General features: G+C 38.9%; 1 protein-coding gene across 2 annotated transcripts; it reads right to left on the bottom strand.

Moving 5' to 3' along the window:
• Positions 1–4,964: 4,964 nt before the first annotated feature.
• On the bottom strand, positions 4,965–23,550 carry sfpq (splicing factor proline/glutamine-rich). 2 transcript variants are annotated; one of them, XR_013969429.1, is made up of 12 exons: positions 22,679–23,550; positions 21,900–22,091; positions 21,509–21,810; positions 21,281–21,376; positions 20,562–20,758; positions 20,367–20,451; positions 20,151–20,262; positions 20,016–20,064; positions 18,918–19,021; positions 5,503–5,551; positions 5,173–5,292; positions 4,965–5,062 (listed from the first exon to the last, which is right to left on the bottom strand). XR_013969429.1 is itself a non-coding variant. In XM_080863647.1 (10 exons), the coding sequence occupies exons 1-10, from the start codon at positions 23,426–23,428 to the stop codon at positions 15,683–15,685; spliced, it is 1,998 nt and encodes a 665-aa protein (XP_080719773.1). In that variant the 5' UTR covers positions 23,429–23,550; the 3' UTR covers positions 15,289–15,682. The 2 variants fall into 2 exon arrangements, 1 of the variants encoding a protein (XP_080719773.1); XM_080863647.1 differs by lacking the exons at positions 4,965–5,062; positions 5,173–5,292; positions 5,503–5,551 and adding an exon at positions 15,289–15,793.
• Between the last annotated feature and the right edge of the window lie 1,734 nt (positions 23,551–25,284).

Genomic DNA, 25,284 nt, shown 5'->3' with positions numbered 1-25,284 from the left:
TTTTCTGGGGACAATAGACTTTGTATACAGTTTGCAGCAGACATGCAAGCAAGAAAGACTTACAATGAAACAAAAACAGAAACACAATTTTAATAAGATACTAATAAAAAACAACAGGCCTGTAAAAAAAATAAAAATCAAAGAAGAAGAAATTAAATAAAAGGAAAATAAAACAAAGCATCACATAGTCAGATTTAGTGTGTAAAGCTACAGTTTTATCACCACTTTAATGTGTTGGTGTACTAATTTCACTCAGATCAAAGTGCTGCACTGACCAACTCACTCTTTTACTTCTATTAAGGATCCTCATTACTCTACTGCTTCATTTATACACAGTAAGATGTATTTTTTCTCAGAGGGATTCAACACACACACACACACACACACACACACACACACACACACACACACACACACACACACACACACACACACACACACACACACACACACACACACACCAGAACTTCCTCTTCATTTACTTGGTGGTTATTCAAAACCTGCTCTGCTTGGGTAAGCAGATGCCATCAAATACTCTGCTGGACAGTGAGGGAGGTGTGTTTAAGAGCCTGAAGTGTGTGTTTGTGTCTCACTCAGGTTTCGCCCTCCTCTGAGCGAAACACCACTGGGTGCTGCATCAGGCGGTAGATCGGTTTCCACGCCTGAGATTTATGGCACACTGGGCTGCGGCCCACATGAAGCCATCAAACTGGGTCGCTTCTGAGAGGAAACAATTCCGGTGTAATTCCAGTCAAGCATCCACTCCACGCTTTAACAGGCACTTTTGCTAAAGTGAATAGTGGAGATGACACACACGGTGGGATTAATCACTTTCAAAGCCACAGCTGCATGATTGGTACTGAAGGTCAGTGAGTTACCAGGACATCCTGGTATCATTTACATGACGGCTTTAGTGTTTATGTTATTAATACACCTGATGTTCCTTTTCCATAGGATTTCACCTGACTGATGGATAATAATATAACTCTGAGTATATAATGTAAATAACCGAAGCCTTCATTCTCAACCCGGGGTCCACATCTTTAGTACCACATACCATTTGTATCTTTAGATGCTGGGTATATATAAGAATCCATACATAGAAAACACATAAACCTCACAGATCCTACATTTACAGCTCCATTAGACCAGTCTTGCAGGACTCACAGTTAAAATGATCGTTATTTATCGTACACTGGGTCTCGGTGAAAACCCAAATCTCTCCTTTTTGAGATCCTTTGCTTTTCTTCTCAAACAGAAGGTTCGAACAGCAGGTGGGTAAAGCTTCTCACAGCCAGAGCTGTCCGCTTGTGATGACTACATTAGTTATATCCCTTCTCACTGACATCACAGAGAGCCAAGAGCAGGAAAAAAAAGAGTGCAACTGAGTGTTCAGAGCAGCCTGAAGCCCGAGCTTTAGGCTCACAGGGTTTCCAGCTGACCACTGAGCTTCACGTGTGCAGAAAAAATCGTCTGGACGTGTACTTGCTTCTATCTGTTCATCGGTACAGGATGCCAACATGCAGGACCTACAGTCTGAAAAACTAATTTGTGATCTTTTAAATAATTGACTTATTTTTTTAAAGTGGCTTTTTTTGTATATTTATTTTCTATTTATTACATTTAGCATTATTGTTGTGGGACTTCTGCTGACTGTACAACAAAAATAAAGACATGCTTGATTGTACTACATATACCGACCTCATTATTTGGATATTTTCAATATGATCATCCACCACTTTAGCAGTATGCATATAATATGTGTAACAGAAAATCAGGAAAGTATAATCAGTCACTTATAATGTCAGGTAATGCTGATAACACAAATTTCAGCCAGAATTTATTTAAACAGCTCAATCTAGAAAACAACAAAGAACAACATGTTTAAGACTTCATGTTGATTTTATTCTTTTCATTCATGAGGAAAAATGTGCAATACTGCAGGCGTCACTGACACGAAACTAAAGAGAGGCTGAGATCAGAATAACTGGATACAAAATAACCGAATGACATCATTCCTCCTCCGAAAACATGATGCACACAAAAGAGATATGTAACAATCTAATTCATGTATTAATTAGTATATAGTTTTATTAATTATATGAATTAATCTCCACATTATTGTCATTTTATATTGTTTGGACTTTGACCTGTCAGAATGCATCAAGAAAGTTAAGTTATTTCTACTTCTCCTTTTGTTTCTTTACTTCTTACCTGAGACGAGCCATGCTGCTTCGCCCGCGGGGGCCTTTGGCTCCAGGTACGAGCGAGGGCAGCTTCAGGGGGGTTTTAGCTGCCCTGTTTCCCACCGCTGAAGGTGGAGGGAGGATGGAGCCGGTGAGCAGGTAGGTCTGGACCAAAGCTCCACTCCTCTGGGCGCCTCTCTGCCGCCACGATCCGCCGGCGTCCAAACCCAGGACAGCTGTCGGGGGAGCAGCTCCAGCAGTGCCGCTCATTTATCTGTGGGTGTGTTACGCCTGCAGGAGAATACACCTGAAAATATGCTCTCTAAACTAATGTAGACACTGATTTCTGCTGCAACACATGAAGACTAGTGAAAGTGATAGCATGGTCACGAGGTGGATGGCAGATGTGGCTTCACCTAAAGACCTGGATCTATAGCCTGCCTGTCTACAGGCTGCGGGGGGTGGATGAGGAGGACATTGTACCACTTCTATCTGTGGGCAGCGGACCGCATCAATGATGCAGGGCCATTAATGATGCATGAATGGAGCCGGCCAGGTGGACACTACCAATTCTCCCTCGCTCCTTTTCCCTCTTCACCAGGTCGGCTTACAGTCGAGGGAGCAGGTGGTAGGTGAGGAAGTGTCCAGGAAACGTTCATGTGAGAGAATAAACCGGGACCCTGGTTCGGTGGTGATCCCAAACAGGAAGCTCTTTTTGCAGAAATATATTTGTGAAACCTGTTACTTGTTCTCTATGAAGGTTTGTTAATATTTGTTCTCTTAGATTTGAAGCATGTATCCAAGAGAGAAAGTCCACGTTAATATTTTTTTTGGAAACAATATCATGTCTGTCTGAGCGTTATCCAAAAACTTTAACTCAGTGGTTCTTAACCTTGTTGGAGGTACCGAACCCCACCAGCTTCATATGCGCATTCACTGAACCCCTCTTTAGTGAAAAATAAAATGTGATTTTTTTACTGGTACAGTTAAAGTTTAACTCCTTCTGAGAAAACAGTTCTCCTTCACTGGCTGTTTATTTGGCTTTGTATGTCTGGTATATTTAATTAAACTTTAAGCTTCAGTAGCACAACAGCAATCTGACAGCTTACATTTCTTAGATGTTTTCATACAGAAAGCATGAGCTGCTTAGAAAATAAGCTGTGATGTAAATGAATAAACCCAAGTGAATATACAGTTAACTGGCATCATTTAATCATTGTTTACTTCATCTCACGATTTCAGCACCACAACATTTTCTGCTTTTAAGTTATTTCAGTAACTTTTATTCATTTTAATGGTTTCGAAATTTTAAAAAATGTACTCATTTATTTTTGATAACATATGAGGTCACCAAATATATTGGACTGTAATTTTAGCAACTTCACGATTTATTTTTTTCATAATGTTTGTTTAACACAGTGAATTTATGCTGCAGTAGTTACGTTAAAATTTAAGTAAATCTTTAATATTTGAGATGCCGCTATCTGTTGTGTGTTGTCCTGATGCTTAAGATCACAAACCGCTGATTTGCTTGTTATTATTATATTATAACAAAAATCTAAATCGATCAATATAAACTTGAACACTTTCTCCCTAAGACAAATTACAGAATTATGTAACATGCATTTCACAAGCTTAGTTGCGAGACAAAAGGCGAGTTATTCACTGCTCACATTATCACAGCCCCATCGTGTAGGTTAAATACTGTGCCAATAGCCCCTCACATGACCACTGATTCCAGCTTTAGGCCCAGCAGAGTCAGCAGCACCGGTCCTGTTTTTAATGGAAATGCATGGAAGCGGTCCTAGACTGGGCAACAGTAGCACGGTGGTGGGAAACGGGCATTACAAATCACACTCATGGGTCCATTTCTGAAAATTGACAACCATTGGCGAAAGTAAAAAAAATAAAAATAAAAAAAGTCTTTCAGCACCAAACCGCACTGACATAATGCCGCATAGCAAACTAAACTTTCAGCCGCAGGGTAAAAGAGGACAGCATGTTTTTGATCTTGTGGGGGGATTAAATCACACTGGATCATGTCATTGTTTGGTTTTGAGTTTCATTCACACCGGTTTGCCTGAAGCTTTTTGAAAGACATATTTTAACCCTCCATAGATGCTCTGGCAGGTTGAGCTCGGGTGACTCACTTTAGCACTAATTTAAGTCAAGTTTTCACTTTGTGTTTTTGGCCTTTAGGAGCCTGTTTTTGTGCCAGGGTGGAGCTCAGGTCAGACAACAACGATCCGACACATATTCAGATTGTGCCTTCAGACTGCTCCGGATCATCTTGCTGCTTCTCGGCTGGACCTGCTCCAAGACTGACAGCCAATACTTGAGATGCAAGTGTGGGCCAGCAGCGGAAACATTGCACCTTTAGCCTTAATTGTAATTGGACTGGACTCCTATCAGAGTGCTTCACAGCTGAGGCACTGAATCCAACAATGAGTGATTGCAGGTTTTTCCTGGCTCTGAATCAACCTCTGGGACCTGTCTACCAAAGTAAACATCACTAGTTTACAGTTTTCTGCCATTTCCAAGCATTCAATGAGTAACGTGTACTGTAACACTTGATTAAATTAACCCTAATGACTTTAATGAACTACACTACAGTGCTGGTGGTTTTCCTTTTCCTTTTACAGAGCACCAAACCTCAATTTAAACAGAAAAACTGTTTGACATCTCATTTAATGCAATTTAAATTTAGTGTAACGCTTAAATGAAACTAACTTAGACAAAACAGGTAATCAGGTGAAAAGTAAGACATGGAAACAAAACTCAGGTTTATATCTTTTATTATTAAGAGAAAACAGCGCATCTCTCCTCTGGACTGCAGACTGCCCTCTGCTGGATGAGTTCTGGTACTGCTCCGCCACCTGAGAAACAGTAATGAGTTATTAGACTTAAGTGCTGCAAATAAGATATTTCACAGTGTGTTTCTATTCAAATGTTTAAAAAGAAAAAACAAAAAAAACTGTGCACGCACATTTCACATCCATGTTTTGAAGGACGAACTGCACATGAGCCAGCCTGGAGGTCATCCTGGCGTCCTGTTACAGCGAGCTTCCTCCAGCTTTGACATTTTACAAGACAATCTTCATTTTCCCTACAACACAGAAACAAAAAAATACATCAGTGATGTTTGACTTGTGTCATGTGACAAAGTAACTCAGGAGTTTTGTCATAGCAGCCTCACAACCAACAAAATACCAAACACTCAAAGGTAAGTTTCTAAATAAGATGCATTACAGTGCTGCAGATGATATTTTACATGTTTGGAAGTTAAGCAGACACACTGCATTTGTCCAACACTTACGGTGGTAAATCCGTAAAGATCCTCAGCCTCCCTCTAATGGTCGAGGATCCTGCAGCAAGAGACAGACAATGAGAGCCTGACAGTGGACTGATCACCAGGTTTACTCAAACACTACTCACTGTGGTTGCAATGCATAAACACAAAAGTGAGAGCCTGTGTGTGTAGGTATGTAGGTGTATGTGTTGTATGTGCTGTATGTCATGTGACAGATGTTTAAAATAAAATGAGTTGGTTCTAACATAAATTAGAAGAAAATCGTGTGTGAGGGTAAGTAAAATGTGTGAATGAATGAAGTGTGTGCACGTGTATGCATGTGTTTGTTACTGAAGGGCATCTCAGCACCCAGAACATGAATAATTTATTAGAAACTGCAGAGAGGACAGACAAATTCATGACAACGTTCGAATCCGTTGCAATCCTTGAGAGGTAGGTAGGTCCATCTGTTACAAAGCCATGTGAAGCTAGACTTTCATACTGACACATCAGGTGTTTTACTGCAAAGGTACCCCAAACTGGAGCTACACCATAAACCTAGCACTGACGAAGCCGTGGTCGTTTTCAGTGTCAGTCTTTCGGACTCTGGGCAGGGCCCTTTCTGAAGAGGCCATTACAGGACTGAAGGGTAGTTCTGGCATCACACTCCAACAGGATATAAGGAAGGATTGTAGTCAATCAGGACTCAGAGCATGGTTAGAAAATGGATCACAGTGCAGAGATGAAATCATCACAGCCGCCATTGGCTGAACACAGTCTAGCCACAGCTCGAGAGACTCAAGGGCAGCAGAGCCCTACAGAGATGAGAGATCTAAATACAAGCAACATACGAAACTGCCACAGTCTTCTTGTGTACATTTATTCAAATGGCTGGCTGGTCAGTGCATGATATGCCATTCATGAGTCACAGGAAGGAATGAGGAATAAGAGGTACTGAGAGAAGAAAGGAAAAGGTCCATTTGAAGCTGATCACTGGACACACTCTTTAAAACGATTGTCCAAATTTTCTCCGACAAACCACGCAACCATCAGTTTGTTCCTAAAAACAGTGTTTGAGAATACAGATTGTATATATACACACACACACACACAGTGGACTGAGCATCGTTTTTAAATGTGAAGCTAATATGGGAGTGAATTAAATCTGCTTTGTTTCTAATGGCCAGCAGGGGGCAACTCCCGATTACAAAAGCCAGACTAAATGAAGTCAAGAAAACGATACTGCACCTAATTTTATGACCTCAGCAAATAATTTCCTTGTGAGTTTGAAGTACATTAGGCAAAGAAGAATATGGTGATGTACCCTAAGGTTTTGAGTGTGTGAATGTTTTTTTAAATTTAAATATAGATTAACCCATATCTTGTGTTAAGTGCACCCTTCACCTAAAAGTGTCTTTATTCAGCAACCAGATACAATAAAAGACACCCAGGAGTGTGATGTTCAGCTCAGCTTTCACCCTGCTGGTACTTTTTAAAATATTGTTTACAAAAGGTAGAATGACGATTAATTTCACAGTGAATACAGACATGCGTTACTAACCTATCTACAGTTAGCATCATGCCCTTTCAAAAGCTAAAATGGTTATGTGTCATTTCATGGCTCAAATTCCCAGCTTCAAAACAACAGTTTTCTCACTAGTTTTACACCGAATTCATTCCACAGATGAGAAGCAGCAAACTGTCTTGATGCAACTAAAATCAGATTGACAACAAACACTACGTAACTTCAAGCCCAAATGCTCTACATGATGAAATGGTACAGTATAAACTTTCATGCTCGTTCTGTTTAAAACAGATTACTGAAACATGAGTGGTCCTTTGTAAAAACAGTGCACATTTGTGTTTCTATTTGCTCCACATACACAAGTCTGACCAGTTATTTATGCACAAAATTGTAAAAGTATTGTTATATATTTTTAAGAAAAAGAACCACCAACTTAGAAAGGTTGGGGACCCAAAAAGTATGTGACATCTTAAATATAGCACTTTCACAGATAAAAATCAAAGCGCTTCACAATAAACCCTGAAATATACATATAATAATAATAATATGAAACAATGAAAACACTTTAACAGCTTGTTTGTATAAAAATGTCTTCAGCTGCTTTTAAAAGAGTCAGTGGAGTTTGTACAGCGTAAAGACAGTGGAAGAGAATTCCACAACCCAGTGCCTGAAAAGCCCGATCCCCACGTGTTTTGAACCCAATACATGGGACCAACAGTAACCTCTGACCTGAAGTGACCGGTAGGAAGCATGATGTTTCAATAGGTCAGAGATATACTGGGGAGCTTCACCATGTAGAGCTGTTCAGTTAAAACTAAAATTTTAAAATGAAACCTAAAATTTACTGGCAATCAATGAAGAGAAGCCAAAACCCAAGGGATGTGTGACCACTTATTAGTGCCAGTTAAGTCTTGCCACAGCATTCTGTACAGTCACTTCAACACTTCAAAAACCCAACCCAGTACCAATACAATCGGTATGTCATTTCAGACAGGCAGAGAGGGCGAGGGAGTAGTGCTGATAGAGGGTTCAAAGATAAAAGTGCTGCTTACACAGTGTGAAAGTACTTTTCATGACTGATTTTAACTGCATTGCGATTGACTGAGGATGTGCTGATGAAAGGCCACTGGGTGTTTAACAGTACTATTACTTTATCAAAGCAGGAATAGATTAACTGCAATCAGAAAGCACTCAAAACAAAAAACAAAGTTATGGCCAAAGCAGAACAGTTTCTCATAGTATTTTGCCTCTGGTAGAGCTGGGCTTTGGTTGTCCCCCCACCCCCAGTTTGTTGCTGCAAACACCCTGCCTTTTTCCAAACTAATCACTTTCAAATATAGGTTTTCGAGAAAAGGAAACAAAATGCAAAACATCGTGTACGGTTGTAGACAAGACTTCTGCTTTTTCCACTTAGGAGCTTAAATGTACCAGGCAATACTTTAAAAAAAAAAAAAAAAAAAAAGCAGAATACCTTTCATTTCAGCGCTGTGTTCCATATATTTGAATCCACACAAACACTTGTTTTCATGCACACATACAGAGGAGCCAAAGTACTACAACCACACACACTCCACAGGCTACAGCAAATCTATTGCCAAGAAGTATGAAGAGAGATCTGCACTGTGATGCCATTCTTTGAAAGTGTGATGCCAGAAGCCCTGAAGACATCACTGTGAGCAGTGACGTGGAATAAGAAGACAGAAGAGTTAAGTCATGGGACAACTGTGCATCTTGCATTATAAACATGGATGGGACACTTACCTTACTTGTTCAGCTGATCTGTGTAAGCATACCTCTGGCTGCAGTGCAAACAAGTCCAGGCTTTACTGTCCACTGACATCTGCAGAACTACTCATCGTCAATGTAACCCAACTGCAGAGAAGAGCCTCTACTGTGGACTGGGGCAGCTTGTCTTTGACAAGCTGGCTGACAGCAGCTAATGCACCTCTTTTACCCAAAGACATGAAACACGCACAACCAGACAGGCAAAACAAGCCGCTGCCTCTTCAACCGTAAGACAGCATCGAACATCCTGCCTCACTCAGGTCTGTGAGCTTGATCGGTCTGCTGGTGTAGCTCTTACTATTATGGTAATTCAGACAGAACTGATGAGATTATGTGCTGGAGTAAAAAGTTGTTACATAAAACTTGAGTCACAATGTAAAGTGTGGGGAGTGGAGATGTAACAGTCAGTGTGGTATGTTTTTGGTAGAGGCAACAAAAGACTAACAAAAGTCAAAATTATCCTATGAGCAGCCTCTTTTTTTTTTTTTTAAATTAAAAGTTGGCCATAATTCTTACTTTGACAAAAGAAACTCTAAATTGAGAATAAAGAGAAATACTTTCCCATATTTGGGGAATGATTTCATCATAAAAAGGTTTAAACACTAGCAATAATTAAAAAAAAAAAAAAAAAAAAAAAAAAAAAAAAAAACTCCTGAAAAGAGGACAACAGAACTGTCAGAATAGGTATTGTTTGTTGTGAGCACTCATGTTTCAGTTAAATATAATGTTTAAATATAAAATATGTTGTGTGAGTTAGCACAGAGTTCTGGCTGAGCTTTCAAGAATACTCCTACCAGAGTTTATGGCCAATGCATACCTGGTGTACAGCAAACATGTTCTGGAAAAGAAAATGACTTTCTGCTCCTTAACAGGTTAGGCAGAATCACATTATGAGAGTGTATTTAGAAATCCTAATGGTGTGACTGCCAATGCCATCAGAAAAAACAAAAAACAAAACCTCTTTCTACTGAACCAAGAAAAAGACCTTGGATTGGATTGCACTGAAGAAATACAATAAAAGTTTCTAAAGATGTTAAAAGCTGAGCTCAGTGAGCTGTGAGACACGAGAACTACATGTAGTCGAAGCGTAACTAGTACACTGAGTTTTTTTGATTTTAGTCCAACTGGAAAAATGAGTTAAACATGAGGTTAGAGGCTGTGAGCTACTTGCCCCTAGAAAGTTGTCACTAGAGTAATACTTAAATGGTTCTGGATTCAGCTCACTGTCTAACAGATGACATTAATTTTTATTTATTAAGCAAAAAAAAAAACTAATCAAAAAAAAAAAACTAATCATGTAGCAGTAAAAGTAAGATTGTATGTGGATATCACTGGTACGGGCAGTCTTTTTCCTCCTACAGAGAAACATATACATGTTAGCACTTAACGTCACACACGTACCGTTACACCCCTAGAAGGCAACAGGTCATTTTTCTCACCATGAACCTTAATTAGTTGCTATATTGTTCACACCTGTGCTGTGTGATCATTAGACAATTGTTAAAGCTGTTAAGAGTGACTGTCAAAAAGTTTGATTTCCATTTATGAAGAGTCTGCTTACTGCAATGTTTCACTTGCCTGTGGCTGCGACTTCACTTGAATGTCAAAGCTTTCCATTGTCACCACAATTCCAGTCAAATACATCTATAAAGAGGCATCGATTTCAGACCTCAGATGTTGAGTAAATGTGTTCCTCTTTCGTTTTTGTAATTCCACTGCCAAACTTGTCCATTTTTACAACGTGTAATCCATGTATTTGTGTAATGTAACTTGCTTTGGTTTGATAGCGCTGTATAAGCAAGCATGACAACTATTTTTACTTGAATACATTAAAACATGTAGGCAATATCAAACTCAGTCTCTTAATCTTTTAAAGAGGAACTAGAACAAATTCCGTTATTTCTTTCATATATAAAAATGTAACAAATTCACATGCTCTTCTTAAAACTTAAATTTTAGAATTTATAAGAGTCAAATGCTTCAAACTGTCCTCAATACATTTTACAGAATACTTTCTACTTCTGTCACATTTTAGTTGTTATCTGGAATCTATCATCTGTGACCAGTACAACTAAGAACCTCAAAGTCCTTCCAAAGGTGGCAAATAAGGATAAAGAAAAATCTGAGGACTCTTAAAGAAACCTTAAAGGCAGAAGACCTAGCTTGAAGACAGAGTGAATTGCATGGCTGCAAAAACAGTCAGTATAATATGCACAAGACAAAGTGGAACACAAAAATGTGGAGTGGGTAACCGGGCCCCTTGAAGAATGTCAAGGGTTTATTTTCATGTCAAAATAGCAGAAAGGGATTTTTTCTGCATTAAAATATAGCAACTGTAAACATACAATAGACATAAATATAAGAATTTTCCTTAAAACGGTGTACTTGTGCGAGAGCAATAGCCAAATATATAAATTCCCAAATATTCTAACCTACAGTCCAAGCTATAGAGCCACTATTATCTGATCACTCTGGTCCTTTAGAGTGACACAGTTTCATTTACAAAACCGCTCCAACAGAAGCTACAGACTCTCAATGTCTTGGCTTGGCAACTTCCTTTTCATAGTCCAACACCTTAACAGATGGTCAAACCTGTTAAAGAAAAACAAGTTGTACACAACACAGACAACGTTACAAAGTTCAAAATGCACACTATGTTATTAAGTAAAAGAACTATATTTAAGCCAGTAAAATGTAATTCAATCTAAAAGCAGTGATGCATTTCTAAATGTTTTACCTAAAAGGAATTTGATGTATAAAGGGCATATTTTAAAGGTACCTACATACCTTTGATTGCAGATCTAAACTGTTTCCTAAATGTTGGAGATTATTTGACTTCCAACATCCTTTTTCAGTTAGTTATGTCACAACTACTCTGAGGAATGTTTATTTTAATCTGAAAATCCAGTCATCTGTGCATACTGTCAGAGAAAAATTCAGAGTGCATGCCACTGCGCTAAAAAGGAATCATTCGTCTAAAGAATGAGGAAAAGTTTGGCAAATACATCTGTACAAATAACTATTAGTTATAGGATTTGTTATTTTGCAATGAAAAACGCTCATCCAAAATTGACCATTTAATACGAGCGTATAAACCATGTAGACAGGCCTTCTCTTTGTAAAATATATTTTTAAAAAAGCTGGCATAACAATCCATCATTAAGATGTAGTGTTATGTGAAAATTATACTCAAAGCACTGATGTTGCAAAGAACAATTAGTGCCTTAAACCTATATCGTTATTCTTTTGAATATTTAGAAATAACCGACCAACACAAATTTAGTGTTGTGGACTTTGAAGGCATTAAATTCCAGTCCCACATCAGATCAGTGAGTTATGATTTTTCTGAATGCCATTAAGTGTATTTATAGATATTAATCTGCAATATATTAATTAAAATTTATTGCATTCCATTGTGAATTACTATTACTGAATTTTTGAAACTTTTTTCAAAATTAAATGAGAAAATATGCACTAAATATTTGAAGTACACAATATTGGATAAAATAAGAAGTTTTCTAATTCATCAGGAATGCTACAAGGATGGATTAGAATCACAATCCAGTTGACTTCCCAGGGGTTTGACTACCATATCACAATGACAAACATCTAATTAATGTACCTCATTAGACTACTCTCTTGGAAGGAAATCATGTACTGTATGTACAGGATTAAATAGGGATTATATCTCACTACTTTCACTAGTTTCAGATCCAGCGTTTGAGTTTCTTAGCTACAGCTTTTCCAAGTCCTCACTACCCAGCCACACTTCAGCCACAGTCCATTATCTTTAAAGCCGTCCATACCTGTTAAAGAAAACATGTACATAACACAAACACAAGTAACATTTGAGATAAACACTCCTTTATATCCTTCCCATTACTGAATGCATCCACACATCCAAATCTTCTGTTCTGTGGCCATTTCAGGTTTGTTTTGTGGGATTCTGGGATGCCACATGATAGAAGACATTAAAGTTAAAATCCTTACCTTCATTGCATGTTTGATTATGTGAAGGACATTAACAGGTGCACTAAAAATATTTGATTCTTGATGTCTTATGTAATCCATGTTTAAATGGAGGACATTTTCTTCTACATGAAGAAAAAACAGAAAAAGCTACAATGATCAGCTAGTTGCTGTGCGAGGTCAGCAAGCTTCCACCAACTACAAAATTTTAACTAATGTTGAATGAAAAATACTTTCAATGATTCACAGAATGTCAAAGTTAAAGCTAGTGGAATAGAACAGAGCCAAGTTAATACACGCAAAAAATAAAATCTGCTTAATAACAAAAGTTGAAATTATTAAAAGATCAAAATTACTTACATTCACTTTTCAGGCCATCTCTTACCAGACAACTCTGACAAAGGTTGTAAAGGTAGGCTTGTGAATGGAGGAAGGTGTCCGTTTAATTATGGCACTCAATTTTGGTTGGGCCATCCTTACATTATTACTGTTTGAGCAGTCCCACAATTAGAAAAAAAAAAATAAAAATATTTGGACTTCTTGTCTCTTGATCTCGTGCTGTGTTCGGAGATAATGTGAATATCCTAATAGTACAGGATATTATTGCCATTATAATGGCAGGTGCCATTAAAGTCATTAATGCAGATACAGTTAAACATTTCTGCAGAGATTGAGAATGGGTTCTCCTGAATGTAACCCAATCTGTCATACAAGTCAGTCTGAGAAGGTAATAGTGATAAATTTACCACAAACAAGGCAGGTCCTCGGAAAAAAAACAGCACATGAGCCCTGTTGACAAAGTTGATACAATAGCCTTGGAGTCTCTAGTTTTAAATGAGATCGTAGTGCTGGTTTGTCAAAAGTTAACTGATACACAAGAACATATCAGTGAAACAGAAAAGATGCAAATCAGACTGTCGTTTAAGCCCACTGCACACATCCATGCGGTTTTGAAAACTAGGGCATCTTATGCGTTCTTACAAAGGGACTTATTGTCTTTGTGCTGCTCTAGCAAAATTAGAGCTTTATAACTGAAAATCATTTTCCAAAATCCAACAGTGACTCAGTCATTTATGACGTCACAGCCTGAAACGTCAGATCTCTGATGAACCATTGGTTGCTTGTTACTAGACTTTTAGAAATTCTAAGACTTGACATACGTATCCAAGTATGGATGTTCCAAGGCGTTTAAGTATAATATGGACATATCTGATGTCAAGATTTGCCACTGCACTTCCCCAAAGATACATTTTACACACAAACTTTTATAGACCTATAATATGCCTCAAGTCCGTCCATAACCATTATTGACTACATTTACATACAATTGTATTACTTCAACTGATGCAGAAACGTGGTGCTGTTTGAACTATTACCACTTAAGGTTAACCTAAACACCTTAAAGAACCTATAGGAGTCCAGAGTCACATCAGTGCACCCTTATGGAAACCTTCATAATTATCAAAATTAATCCTTTACATAACAATACAGAAACTGCTACAATTTCATCCCAATTTAACAACATCATCCATTTTTAAAGATGGTGGCATTTGCTTTGTGCATTTTTTATGACAGTTATCCTTCTGAAAGAATGCCTCACAAATGCTTGAAATGCTAGCAATAACAGAATGACCTGCATGTAAATGTAGTCAAATAACTCCAGCTTCCAAACATGCACACAAGGACACACACTTGAGTGGATTTTGCCTGTCTACGACAGACTGTGCGGTTTCAGCACTATGTTTCTGTAAGACCACTGTTAGTCACACAGTATTACACAGGTTTTCTTAAAGGTTCCATGTGTGATATTTCTTCTGTCCTGAGGCAAGACTGTAAAAGCAGAGTTACTCATTGAATGCAACATAACTCAGAAAAAGCCTCTCCTAAAAACCAAGAAAAAGCCTAAAAGTTCCCCTTTTTCAAAAAATAAAAGGAAACATACTTGTTTGAAAACAGGGTTATAATATCAGAGCCACCCTGCATTATTAAAAATAAATGAAGTTCTTTAAAACGCGACTGTGACCATTTTAATAACCAATTTATAAAAATGAATCTTAACAACTTTTTCTTAAAAAAAAAAAAATAAAATAAAAAATTTTCCTGCAAATGCTATCGCTAATTTACAGGAAACGTAAAAATATTAAAATGTGTTAAATCTTATTTTAATTAAGTTTTCAATGATCTGGAGAACCCTGTTCAACATTGCTTCCCAGTCTAGAGTCTTTTTAAGTAGGTGGTAAATATATGATTATTCCTTTGATGAATAAGTATTTTTACAATATATTTCAATGTGGGAATTTGCTGATTAAAGCTATGTCGTACTTGCAGCTAATTTCTGTCATACCACGAGTTAATTCTTTTCAGACTGTGTACGAATCACTGAACTAAAGTGGACAGGACTTGAGAAAATAACACATAGAATCTTTAAGAGCTAACGTGGCAAAGGTAACCACATTATTCAACTTCCGCAAACAGCCCATTGCTGCTTTCTGAACGGACTACACGTTTCATTTTTAAGAATAAAAGGTTAAAGGTTTTTCCTGATTGAACCAATGTCTCTTTATTATAGTACATGCGTTGACTCCAAATGCATGGCACAAAACACAGCCATAGGAAGTTCAGAAAAAATGTTACAGTTATCACTTCACGACGACTCACAGAGCATAACACATCTTTAAAAAAAAAAAAAAAAAAAAAAAAAAAAAATTATACATGGTCAAAAAAGAACAACTGGATCAGCTAAGAGTAACTTCTCTTTTCAGACTAGAGACAAAGTAAAAAATGAAAATATTGACTTTCAATAACTGAGTAAATTGGCTAAAATGTTGTAACAATTTAAACTTAAATACAAGAAATTCGAATCAACATTTTTGTTTTTAGAGAAAAACTGTACAAATGGTGCTGCCGGAAGCATCAAAAGAGCAGCGTTTAAAAACGGGGTTTCTTAGCAGGACCATCAAACTCCTCGCGGACCCTGCCATACCCGGGGTTACCAGGACCCATTCCCCTCGCACCACCCGGAGTGAAGCGCTCATTGCGCTGTTGGGTGTCAATGTGCCAAGGAGGCAGACAGGAGGGTGGTAATAAGGTATGGGAAGGGTCAGTGCATAAGCACACAGTTCATGTCCATATGGAGATGTGTAAAAAAGGTATGGCACAGGTGTGATTTGTTTTATATTGCGAGTGGTTTACAAAAGAACCAGCAGGAGACACATCCGGAGAAACCGTTCGTTCCAATATGAAGGTCCACAGGTGCCACAGGTAACATACGGAAAAGGAAGAGAGGGTAATGCTTTCGTTAGTCAGTGCCTACCTAGTGTGGTCTCTTCTCCAGTGCATGCCAAGATTAGGCTGGGCATTAATGACAGCTGGCCGTATCTACTAGTTAATGGCAACAGATACATGCCTAAACTTCTGAGAGGCGGCATGAAAATAGGACGCTAAAAATATATTTCTAACATGAGGTTTAACCTCATATTTCTAGTCATTTGTTACAGCCAGAATTCAGATTTCCTTAGAAAATGTTGCATATACACACAATTTGGTGGCATCATGACTAATATTGTAAAATGTATGACTTAGAGTGATCTTAAACATATCTATAAATCTGTTGCTCAGGTATCACAAAAGGGTATGGTAACTTTTAAACGGTCCCAAATGTGACTACAACGTATAGGATCTACCAGAAATGTGTGGTCTCTCAGACAGAAAGAGTATATTCGTAGTGCAAGACATTTTTCCAATAAGTAAGCAGTTCATTAATATTTACATCAATGCTAATTCAGACAACTTCTGTGAAACTAAAAGTGTCATTCTAGAAATTCAGCAGAATAGCTGAAATTGTCATTTGCAAAATGAGGCTAACAAAGAACAACTAAGGTAAGGAGAATAACGTGAGGTAGTCAGATTGCAGAATATAAATATTATCTTGAAGTGAATGAACCTTCTGCTCATTTTACTAAACTGAAATTCAGACTGTCAGGATCACTTCCAACAGGCTTAAAACTCAAACTTATGGTTTTTAAAAGACCATTCATTTGAACTATTCAAAAGCAAATTGTGCTCTAAATTTTAAAGAGGTAAATACTTTTCTAGACGAGTAATAAATGAAATACAGGTTCTTGTTTTCAAGTCAAAATTAAGATGTCTTTAAGCACGAAGAATTTCTTTTAGAACTCATTTTACAACTACGAGCAAAAAAGTATCAAGGTTATGAGCAAAAAAATTTTTGATCAAAGAATAAAGTCTGATAGAGTTTTAATTTCTGTGCTTTTTGTCGTTAATAACACAAATTAAGGAAATTTAAAGGAACAGTATCTTTCCCACCTCCCAAAAAAGAAACCGTCTTTTGCTGTTAACCAGAATCAGACAGCAATACAGCAAAAATAAAATAAAATAAAAAATTTGGCTCTCTGAGCACAAGCCAAGTGTTTAGTTCTATTGCAGAAGAGAAGCCAGTTGTTCATCTCCAAAACTAGGCAACTCACAAATGTAAGAAAGTTGAGATGGCCAGAGCACACTACAGGCCAGGGAAAAAATGCATACGTTTGACTTTGGGGTGAACTGTCCCCCCTTTAATTCCTACTACTGTGAGCTTCAGATGTTTTTTGGGGGGGAAATAAACCAAACATATTCTAATATTACAGCTTAAGCAGAGCCCACTTTCCAGGTGTGCTGACTTGTTCTTAAAAAGTGGCTAACCAATTTCTGTTTAGGTAAAAGCCATTAGATTCCCAACTTCACATGCTCTAGTACTGACAGTCTTCATTTGATATGACCATTTCAACTATTTAGTGCAGGGTGGGTCATGTCATTTTTAAATGGCAGCTTTGCACCGTGTACCTACCCAAGTTAGGTGGGTTTGCTGCAAACAAAAGTGCATAACTTTATAAAAGTAAAATGAACTCCATGAAGCAAGCAATTCCTAAAGTGTATTTAAAATGCCTTAAAGCAGGTATGTCAAACTCATTTTATAGCACATAAAATTTGGGCCACATAACCCACTTACTCTTAATTCCGTCAGTCTAAGTTAGCTTAATTACACATGAACTACCCATTATAAAAAACAAATGTCAATAGGCCTCATGTTTGACACCCCTGCATTAAGATCTAAATTAATGGACTGTTATTAAGACTTTTTTTGGTAACAAGTCTTAATAATACAGAAACCCTATTTTAAAGTTCAAGCATTACTTTTTATTCAGGACTATAGAACCTTTTCATCCGTCAACTGTAATACAGAAACGAATGACTTCAGGTCTAAATTCTGCCAGAAACAAAAATCCCAGGCTCGGTCCAGTTTTCAGCGACATCATCTGAACAAAGTCACAAGGCTACGCCAGCCCCCATCAGTTAATCATGCTGTAATCTTCGTCAAACTCAAAGCTTTACACCGTCATCAGGCACTAAAAGTGTTACAAGGTTTCAAAGCTCAATTACAAAAAGAGATACTGATGAGAAGGTAAAGGTTGCTGGTCCAGAAGTTTTCCACCACACTTCAACGCCCCCCCCTCAAAAAATATAATTAAATACATTTAAGGGTGGAAAAAGGAAGCCTGTTCACACACAACTTCAGTTCTCCTGATAGACAAATGAGGCATGAAATTGGTAATAGAAAAAAAATGGAAAAATTTAAAAAAATAAATAAATAAATAATAATACTGGATACCAATGCTCTCCTCAGTCAAGAAAACGTGCCTGTCCAGCTCACATAAGACAGGGCTTGCAATAGCAGTCCACTACACAAACAGCATGATAGGAGTGAGCAGAGCCAGCAAAGTTTTTCTACAGCTGTTTGAAACACACTGAGATGATCATTTAGTGCAAGCTGACGGTTTTATAGCTTAAAAGCAGTAATGGCTTGTGGGACTATTAACTGAGGGGGCTCGGCTTGCTACTGAAAAAAAGGAAAACAAACAAACCCTATAAAAGCAGTGAGCATGTGTCACATTCAACAACCAGAAAGCCATCCAGTGATAGCTGAGAACACAAATCACTCATTCTGCCATCCTGCTTAGACAACTGGACATCGTGTTAACACGAAGAAAGGAAGAGAAAAAACAAAAAACAAAAAAATAAAAACATGGCTGGGAGTCTCCAACCAAAGGGAAAGCCAAACAAAACTATATTAACTACTGAAATTCCCACAAGTGGGATACATTACCATTTCGTTGCCCATCAGGCCTCCTGGTCCTCCCATTCCCTGCTGACTCTCAAACCCAAGCCCGCTCATAGAGAATTTCTGTGAGGATCCACCAAAGGACATATCTAAAGAGCAAACAGGAAAACATGTTAGGTATTCATACAGCACATGAATTAAAAATACCAATACCCCCCTCAGCCTCCTACTACACACCCCTATTTATCCATTTCAAAAATTGTAGGTCTCCAACTTAGGATTGGACTCCATGCTGCCTGCCCATCTGCGTGACGACAATACCCCACCAGTCTTTTACGGCTGAGGAGTAAAAACTCAGACACATCCTGCTGATGGTAAAGCTGCCTCAACAGAATTTCAAGAGCTATAACACTCGCATAGATACTGGTCTGAATACTGATACTGATCTAATATTTGACTCAGCTATCAGCAGCTTTACAAGCTACAAGCTTTACAAGCTAACATAGCCAGCTGTCATTTAGTTGCTAGGGGGGAAATGTAATGTAACACGAATGAAGTTGACACCAAAGCAAGTACCAGTTTAGAAACGTTTAACACCTGCTACCCCCAACAGCTTCTATTTGCATGCTTGCAGAAGTTGTTTTTTTGTTTGTTTGTTTGTTTTTTAAATACACTACTGACAAGCCTACACATAGAGCACTGACGTTGTTTGTACATTTCCTACCAAATCTGGTCTAACAAAATCAAGTCTTCCCTTCCTGATATCTCCACATGTGCATTATTTTTACACAGACCTACTTTATGAGCTTCCTTCATACTTTACATTTAGATTTTATTGTTTTAGCTCTTTTTTTATTTTACTTTTTCTTCTTATGGAATTGTTCTACCTTTGTGTCATTTTAAAATCATACTGGACTATTTTGTCCATTTTATTTCACTAAACTCTACGTCTACTTAAAAAAGAAGCTACTTTATTACAGAATGTTTAATACTTCAGTTACTGTAAAGGAATAGGCTGGAATTGTCTTTTTGCAACACTGTGCATTTCATCATCTAATGCCTAAAATGTTTTGGTCACCTTTATAGCCACTGTGGTGTCTGGATTTCTGTCATGATTTCTTAATTTAAACAAAAGACACTTACCACCCATGCCCAAAGCTCCACCAGGATGCATTCTCATTTCTCTGTCCCTCTGTAAAACAAAGAAATTAAGATTAATGTAGGCAGTAACTGGTTGTTGAACTGATGTTTTTGACGCCCAAGTTAAGTTTAACTAACATCCATAAAGCTGCCCATCCTGTAGTTCTCCTCACGCTGACGGCGCATCTGTTCTTCCAACTCTCTCTTCCGAAGCATCTCCTCCTCCTGTCTGCGTCGCTCTTCCTCTTGTCTGTTTAAAAATGCCAGATAATTAGTCAAATGTAGTCCATGTTTTAAGAGAACTCAACACCTGTTCCAAACAACAACCAGCTGCAATTTAATGACATAAAATACCTGAGCTGCATTTCCTTCCTCTTTTGCATCTCCTGATTGTGCATCTCCTCCATACGCCTCAGTTCTTCCTGTCGCCTCAACAGATCTGAATGAAAACACAACGCATTACATTTACAGCAGTAGGATAACCCACATCTAATGAGTGACATATATAACAAATTATGAGAATTGCAGGTCTTCCATATCTAAACTTGCCTTGACGGAGCAGATTGGCCTGGTGCTCATGGTAAGCATCCTCCATCTCGCTCTCGAGTTTCTCACGGGCCTCACGCATGTTCTTCTCCACCTGTTGTCTTTGCTGCTTTTCCATTTCATCAAGGGATTTCCAGCGCTTTGCATACTCAAATTCAAAAGTGCCTGGACGGGCAAAGCGAGGAGGCTCCTCACGCTCTCTAAAGACACAAAGACCATAACGTAGAGTACATTAGATTGACAGGAACATGTCAGCATTCACCTGAGTTACTAAAAATTGCATTGAAAGATCTTCTAAGATAAAATGAATGCAAAGTGAAACTTTAGTTTTACTACACCATACTTCCTCATTTCAATGATTCAATAGTCGCCAATTTTATACTATATGCAATGGTTTAGTTTTCTGTTGTTTGCCAATGTGGGATTTTACTCAGATTAACATCTGCAGAGCCTCAGAGAAGGTTGACCTTTAACAGCTGAATCCACCACCCCCACCTTCCCCATCCCACCATCTGCTACTCACAAATAAATGACCTAATGACCCGAAGAAAGTAATTTGCATAATAAAGACGATTGCGTCAAGAGACCAAAATGCACTTGCTTCAAGACCTACTCATAGTTCATTCCACTGGCTATTTTATGGTGGTGTTAGTATGATTAGGAAAAAGTAAGATTTCCCTGCCATCTGCATGATGTTGCACCAAGAACAAACCAGTACTCACGTTTTATATTTGGGGTTCTTCTGTGCCAACTTCTCTGGAAGACCATCTTCACTATCGTACTGCTCCAGAGGCTCGACAACAACAGGCCGAGGAGAACTGCAGAAGGTGAAATACAATTTTTTTTTAAAAAAAAAAAGAAAGAAAAAGAGCAAGGGCTTCAAGAACCTTTTACAAATATCTTCCAACTCAAATACCCCCCTTCTACTCAACTAATATAATTAGACTTACGTAGTGAGCAGAAAGACCCCCTCGTTGCACCTCTCTAAAGCCTTTCTGGCAGCAGGTCTGGAGGCAAATTCAACAATTCCTCTGCCCGTAGAGCGTCCACGATCATCTACAACCACGATGGCCCTCTCTACCATTCCGAACTGTGAGAAAGCTTCCTCTAGGAGTTCATTGGAAACAAATGGTGACAGATTCTTTATAGACAGCGCTGCAGAGTGTGTAGCAAATCGGACACGCAAGGGTCTGCCCTTCATCGGTGTGTCATCCAGCTCAGCTTTTGCTATCTCTGCAAGTGCCCGAGATTCCTAGATAAAAGAAAAATGTTATTTAAAAGAGTCCCTTTACTTATTACAGTAACAAAAACCTGTTTCAATTCAAGCGTGTGACCCCTTACCAGTCGGATGAAACCAAAGCCTTTCCCCTTGTTGATAAAGACCTCAGTGGGCTCCCCATATTTTGCAAACATCTTCCTGAAATCGTCCTCTGTGATGTCGTTGGGCAGGTTACCAACAAACAAGCGGCACCGCTGTGTGTAGGACTTCTCACCTGGCTTCAGCAACATGGACAGCGTCGCCTTGAACTCAGCCTAAGAAAAACAAGACCGAATTTTTTTTTAAATTCGTATACATATATAGAAAACAGAAAAATATACAAATTATTTGACGCCCAATAGATCATCATTTTCAGATTAACTTTATGTTATGATTTGTGCTCGCGTCCGTATTTCGATCTCCGTTCGCCCATCCCCCTCACTCGCTTTGTGAAGTAAAAGAAAAAAATCCAACACGGAAAATAATATGAAATACCACTGTCGACAAACTAGTTCACCCAAAATTGTTCAGGTTAACAGATGAAACCCATCACTGAAAATATATTTTTCCTTTTAAACGCGTTAAAATAGAACTAATTTCTATACTTGAACAAGATGGCCGCTAGCTAAAAGCAATAACGTTGCAGGATGTATTCTTTTATGCACCGCGACTGCCCGCCGGAGCGAGCGCCCGACTGCTTCCCTAATAACTGTAAGGATAACACAAACAACTCCGCCCGACAGGGCTGTTTAAAGTGTCATATCGAGCACCACGCGGCTGGTTTGGCTAGTGTTAGCAGATAGCGACTGCCGACGCCACTTGGGCGTTTATAAAAATTAAGCTAAAACTAAATAAAGCAAACCTTAGATTGGCTCTCTTCTGACTGACTTGCGTCAGTGTTCATGGTCTCTCGTGACTGTTGACTGACTTTCATGGCCGGTGGCCCTGTATTTTGGCCTTGTTGAAGTCCTGGTCTCTGGCCTTGTTGAGGTCCTGGTTTCTGGCCCTGCTGGGGTCCCGGCTTCTGGCCCTGCTGGGGTCCCGGCTTCTGGCCCTGCTGGGGTCCCGGCTTCTGGCTTTGCTGAGGGCTTGGTTTCTGACCTTGCTGCGGCCCAGCTGCTTTCGGGCTTGGGTGTGGAGTCGGCTTCTGCTGCTGACCGTTAGCATTTGCCACGGGTGACTTCAGCTGCTGGTTCAGGTTCTTGTTTGCCTGGTTTGGCTGAGGGGAGGTCACGTTAGGTGTGGGTGGTGGTGACTGAACCTTCGGCTGGGGAGCAGGGGTTGTGGATTTCTGCTGCTCTTGTGCCGGTTTCTGATGCTGTTGCTGCTTAATCGGGCCTTCCATCGTAAGAGCCGGGCCTGGAGTCGGCGGAGGGATGATGGGTAGCGACTGATTCTGTTGCGGCTTCTGGGGAGTGTTCTGCGATCCTTGGTGTGGTGGTCTGTTGAAGTTGTGTCCCCTCCGGTTTTGATTTTGATTCTGGAAAGGATTATGCCGAAAATTTGGGTTTCCCATAAGCCCACCTCGCATGGGGCCGCCGGGCCCACTTCCTCTGCGCGGCTGGAAATGATTCATTCCAAAGCCGCCACGATTATTGTTGAATCGAGACATTGGTCCTAATATATAGGCAAAAATTATTTTTAAAATACCAAAAGAATTAAAGGTCTACTGCTCAACAACCACCTCCAAAGGCTGTTCGCAGGTTCTCAAAATGGCGACCAATAGTTAACGTATTTTCTTTCTTTCTCCAGTACGCAGACGTCTGGCTCCGCCCAGTCCCATTGATTGGTCCGTTGTACAGGAGGCGGAGTAAGAGTTTTTCGAAGGAGCCAGTCCTGAAATCACCAACTCTGCTCTCATATGTATGTAAAGAGGCGGCCATTGCTCGAATGAAAGAGCTGTTAATCATTGCTCAAAGAAATCTGAAACAATTCGTTGTCACATAGCTATCTGTTTGGTACTGTAGCCTGCACAGTGGAACAGCCCCACAGTGACTATTGCTGACTTTATGACCCAGATTATGCATAAGAAGGGTATCCTTTTTATATGCATTTTACTTTAAATTAAAGCACGTGAATACACTTTATATATCTGGCCCTTGATGTAATTTTCACTTCAATGTGTGGCTGCTAGTGGAACTGACGCACTCCTGCTCCAAATAAAGTCACGGAAACAATCAAACACGGATTAAACGGGTTAACAGTGAGCACTGTCCAATGAAAGTAAGAATACGTTTTTCCTCTACAGAGAAGAAGCTCATACAGTTACCAGCACCTCAGACTAAGCTTTCAGACCCATTTGAACAACAGCTGTTTGCAGGGGTTTGTGTTAATCAGTCCTAGCTTAAAAAACATTAGTGAGAAAACTATTGAGAAAAAAATCCTGAAGGACTTGTTTAGAATTCAGTAGGTTGATTTTTAGATTTATTAGTAAACATATGGCATAAAGATTTAAAGAGAATTGAAGGTAACTCTTAACTGGGCGTTTATATCACACTGCATTGACACTGGGGTTTGCCTTAGTGGGAAATTATTTTGCTTTTAGCATTTCTCCAGCCCACGTAATAAAAACTATCACAAGAGAGAGACATGCCAGTTAACAAACCCTGAACTGAATTTTATGGGAGAGTTGTGCAACAGCAAACATGGTGGTAGAAGTAGAATGTCCAGGAAGAAAAAACACATGTTAAAACCTTACTAAAAAACTAAAAAGACCTCTGCTTAGTTATTCGATCACCTGAATGTTGAAATGTCTGTGGGCAAGACACTAAACCTCATGTTTCCCCTGATGTATCCAATGTGCCTGTTGATTAAAAGTGTTTAGGCATGAAAAAAGCACTTGAATAATGTGGGTGAGTGAGGCTTGTAGTTAGAGAGTGCTCAAATTAAAAAGAAAAGTGCCATAGAAGTACTGCACCACTTCAGTCCCTTGGCTATTAGATCACACATCTCTGGCAGATGTCATTTAGACAATTTATTTTATTGCCATTTGTCTATTCACCTCAATGTTTGTTGATCTGTAACTTGACATGTAACAGTGTTTGTAATGAATGTTTCAGGTTTGTAGGTTATGCAGGTTAGCTGCAAATGATTTTTTTCCTGGGATCAATAAAGTGAGCTGAATCTATACAAACTCACATGTGAATCCAGTGTTTACTATAAGCTACAGTCACCCAGTCTGAGTCATAAAGCACTTAATTTAGTGTCTTTAAGCTTCTTTCCATCACACATGGCTACCTCCTGAGGCACAGCCACCCTTAACCTAACTGCAAGGCATGTGAAGGAAAAGCCACTGACACGTGCTCCAAGTATGTGAGAACTCCTTCAAAACTGGCTTCAGTGGGCAAAGTTTTTCTTCAGAGCAAAAGGAGACACCTTTGACAGACTGACAAGACTTAAAACATCCTCAAAGACCAGCTTTTACCAAGGATCAAGGTGTAATTTCTCTCCATTTTTCACCATGATGGA

The sequence above is a fragment of the Rhamphochromis sp. 'chilingali' genome, assembly GCF_963969265.1.
Source record: "Rhamphochromis sp. 'chilingali' genome assembly, chromosome: 17".
NCBI lineage: Eukaryota > Metazoa > Chordata > Actinopteri > Cichliformes > Cichlidae > Rhamphochromis > Rhamphochromis sp. 'chilingali'.
Note: the sequence above shows the minus strand (reverse complement) of the source record. Positions and strands in the feature narration are given on the sequence as shown.

Excerpts from the sequence above, each read along its gene's own strand:
- sfpq (XM_080863647.1), bottom strand. The coding sequence starts at position 23,428 with ATGTCTCGATTCAACAATAATCGTGGCGGCTTTGGAATGAATCATTTC. Across the intron at positions 20,452-20,561 it reads GGCCAATCTGCTCCGTCAAG|ATCTGTTGAGGCGACAGGAA; the intron begins GCAAGTTTAGAT and ends GTTTTCATTCAG. Across the intron at positions 20,065-20,150 it reads GGATGGGCAGCTTTATGGAT|AGGGACAGAGAAATGAGAAT; the intron begins GTTAGTTAAACT and ends TTTGTTTTACAG.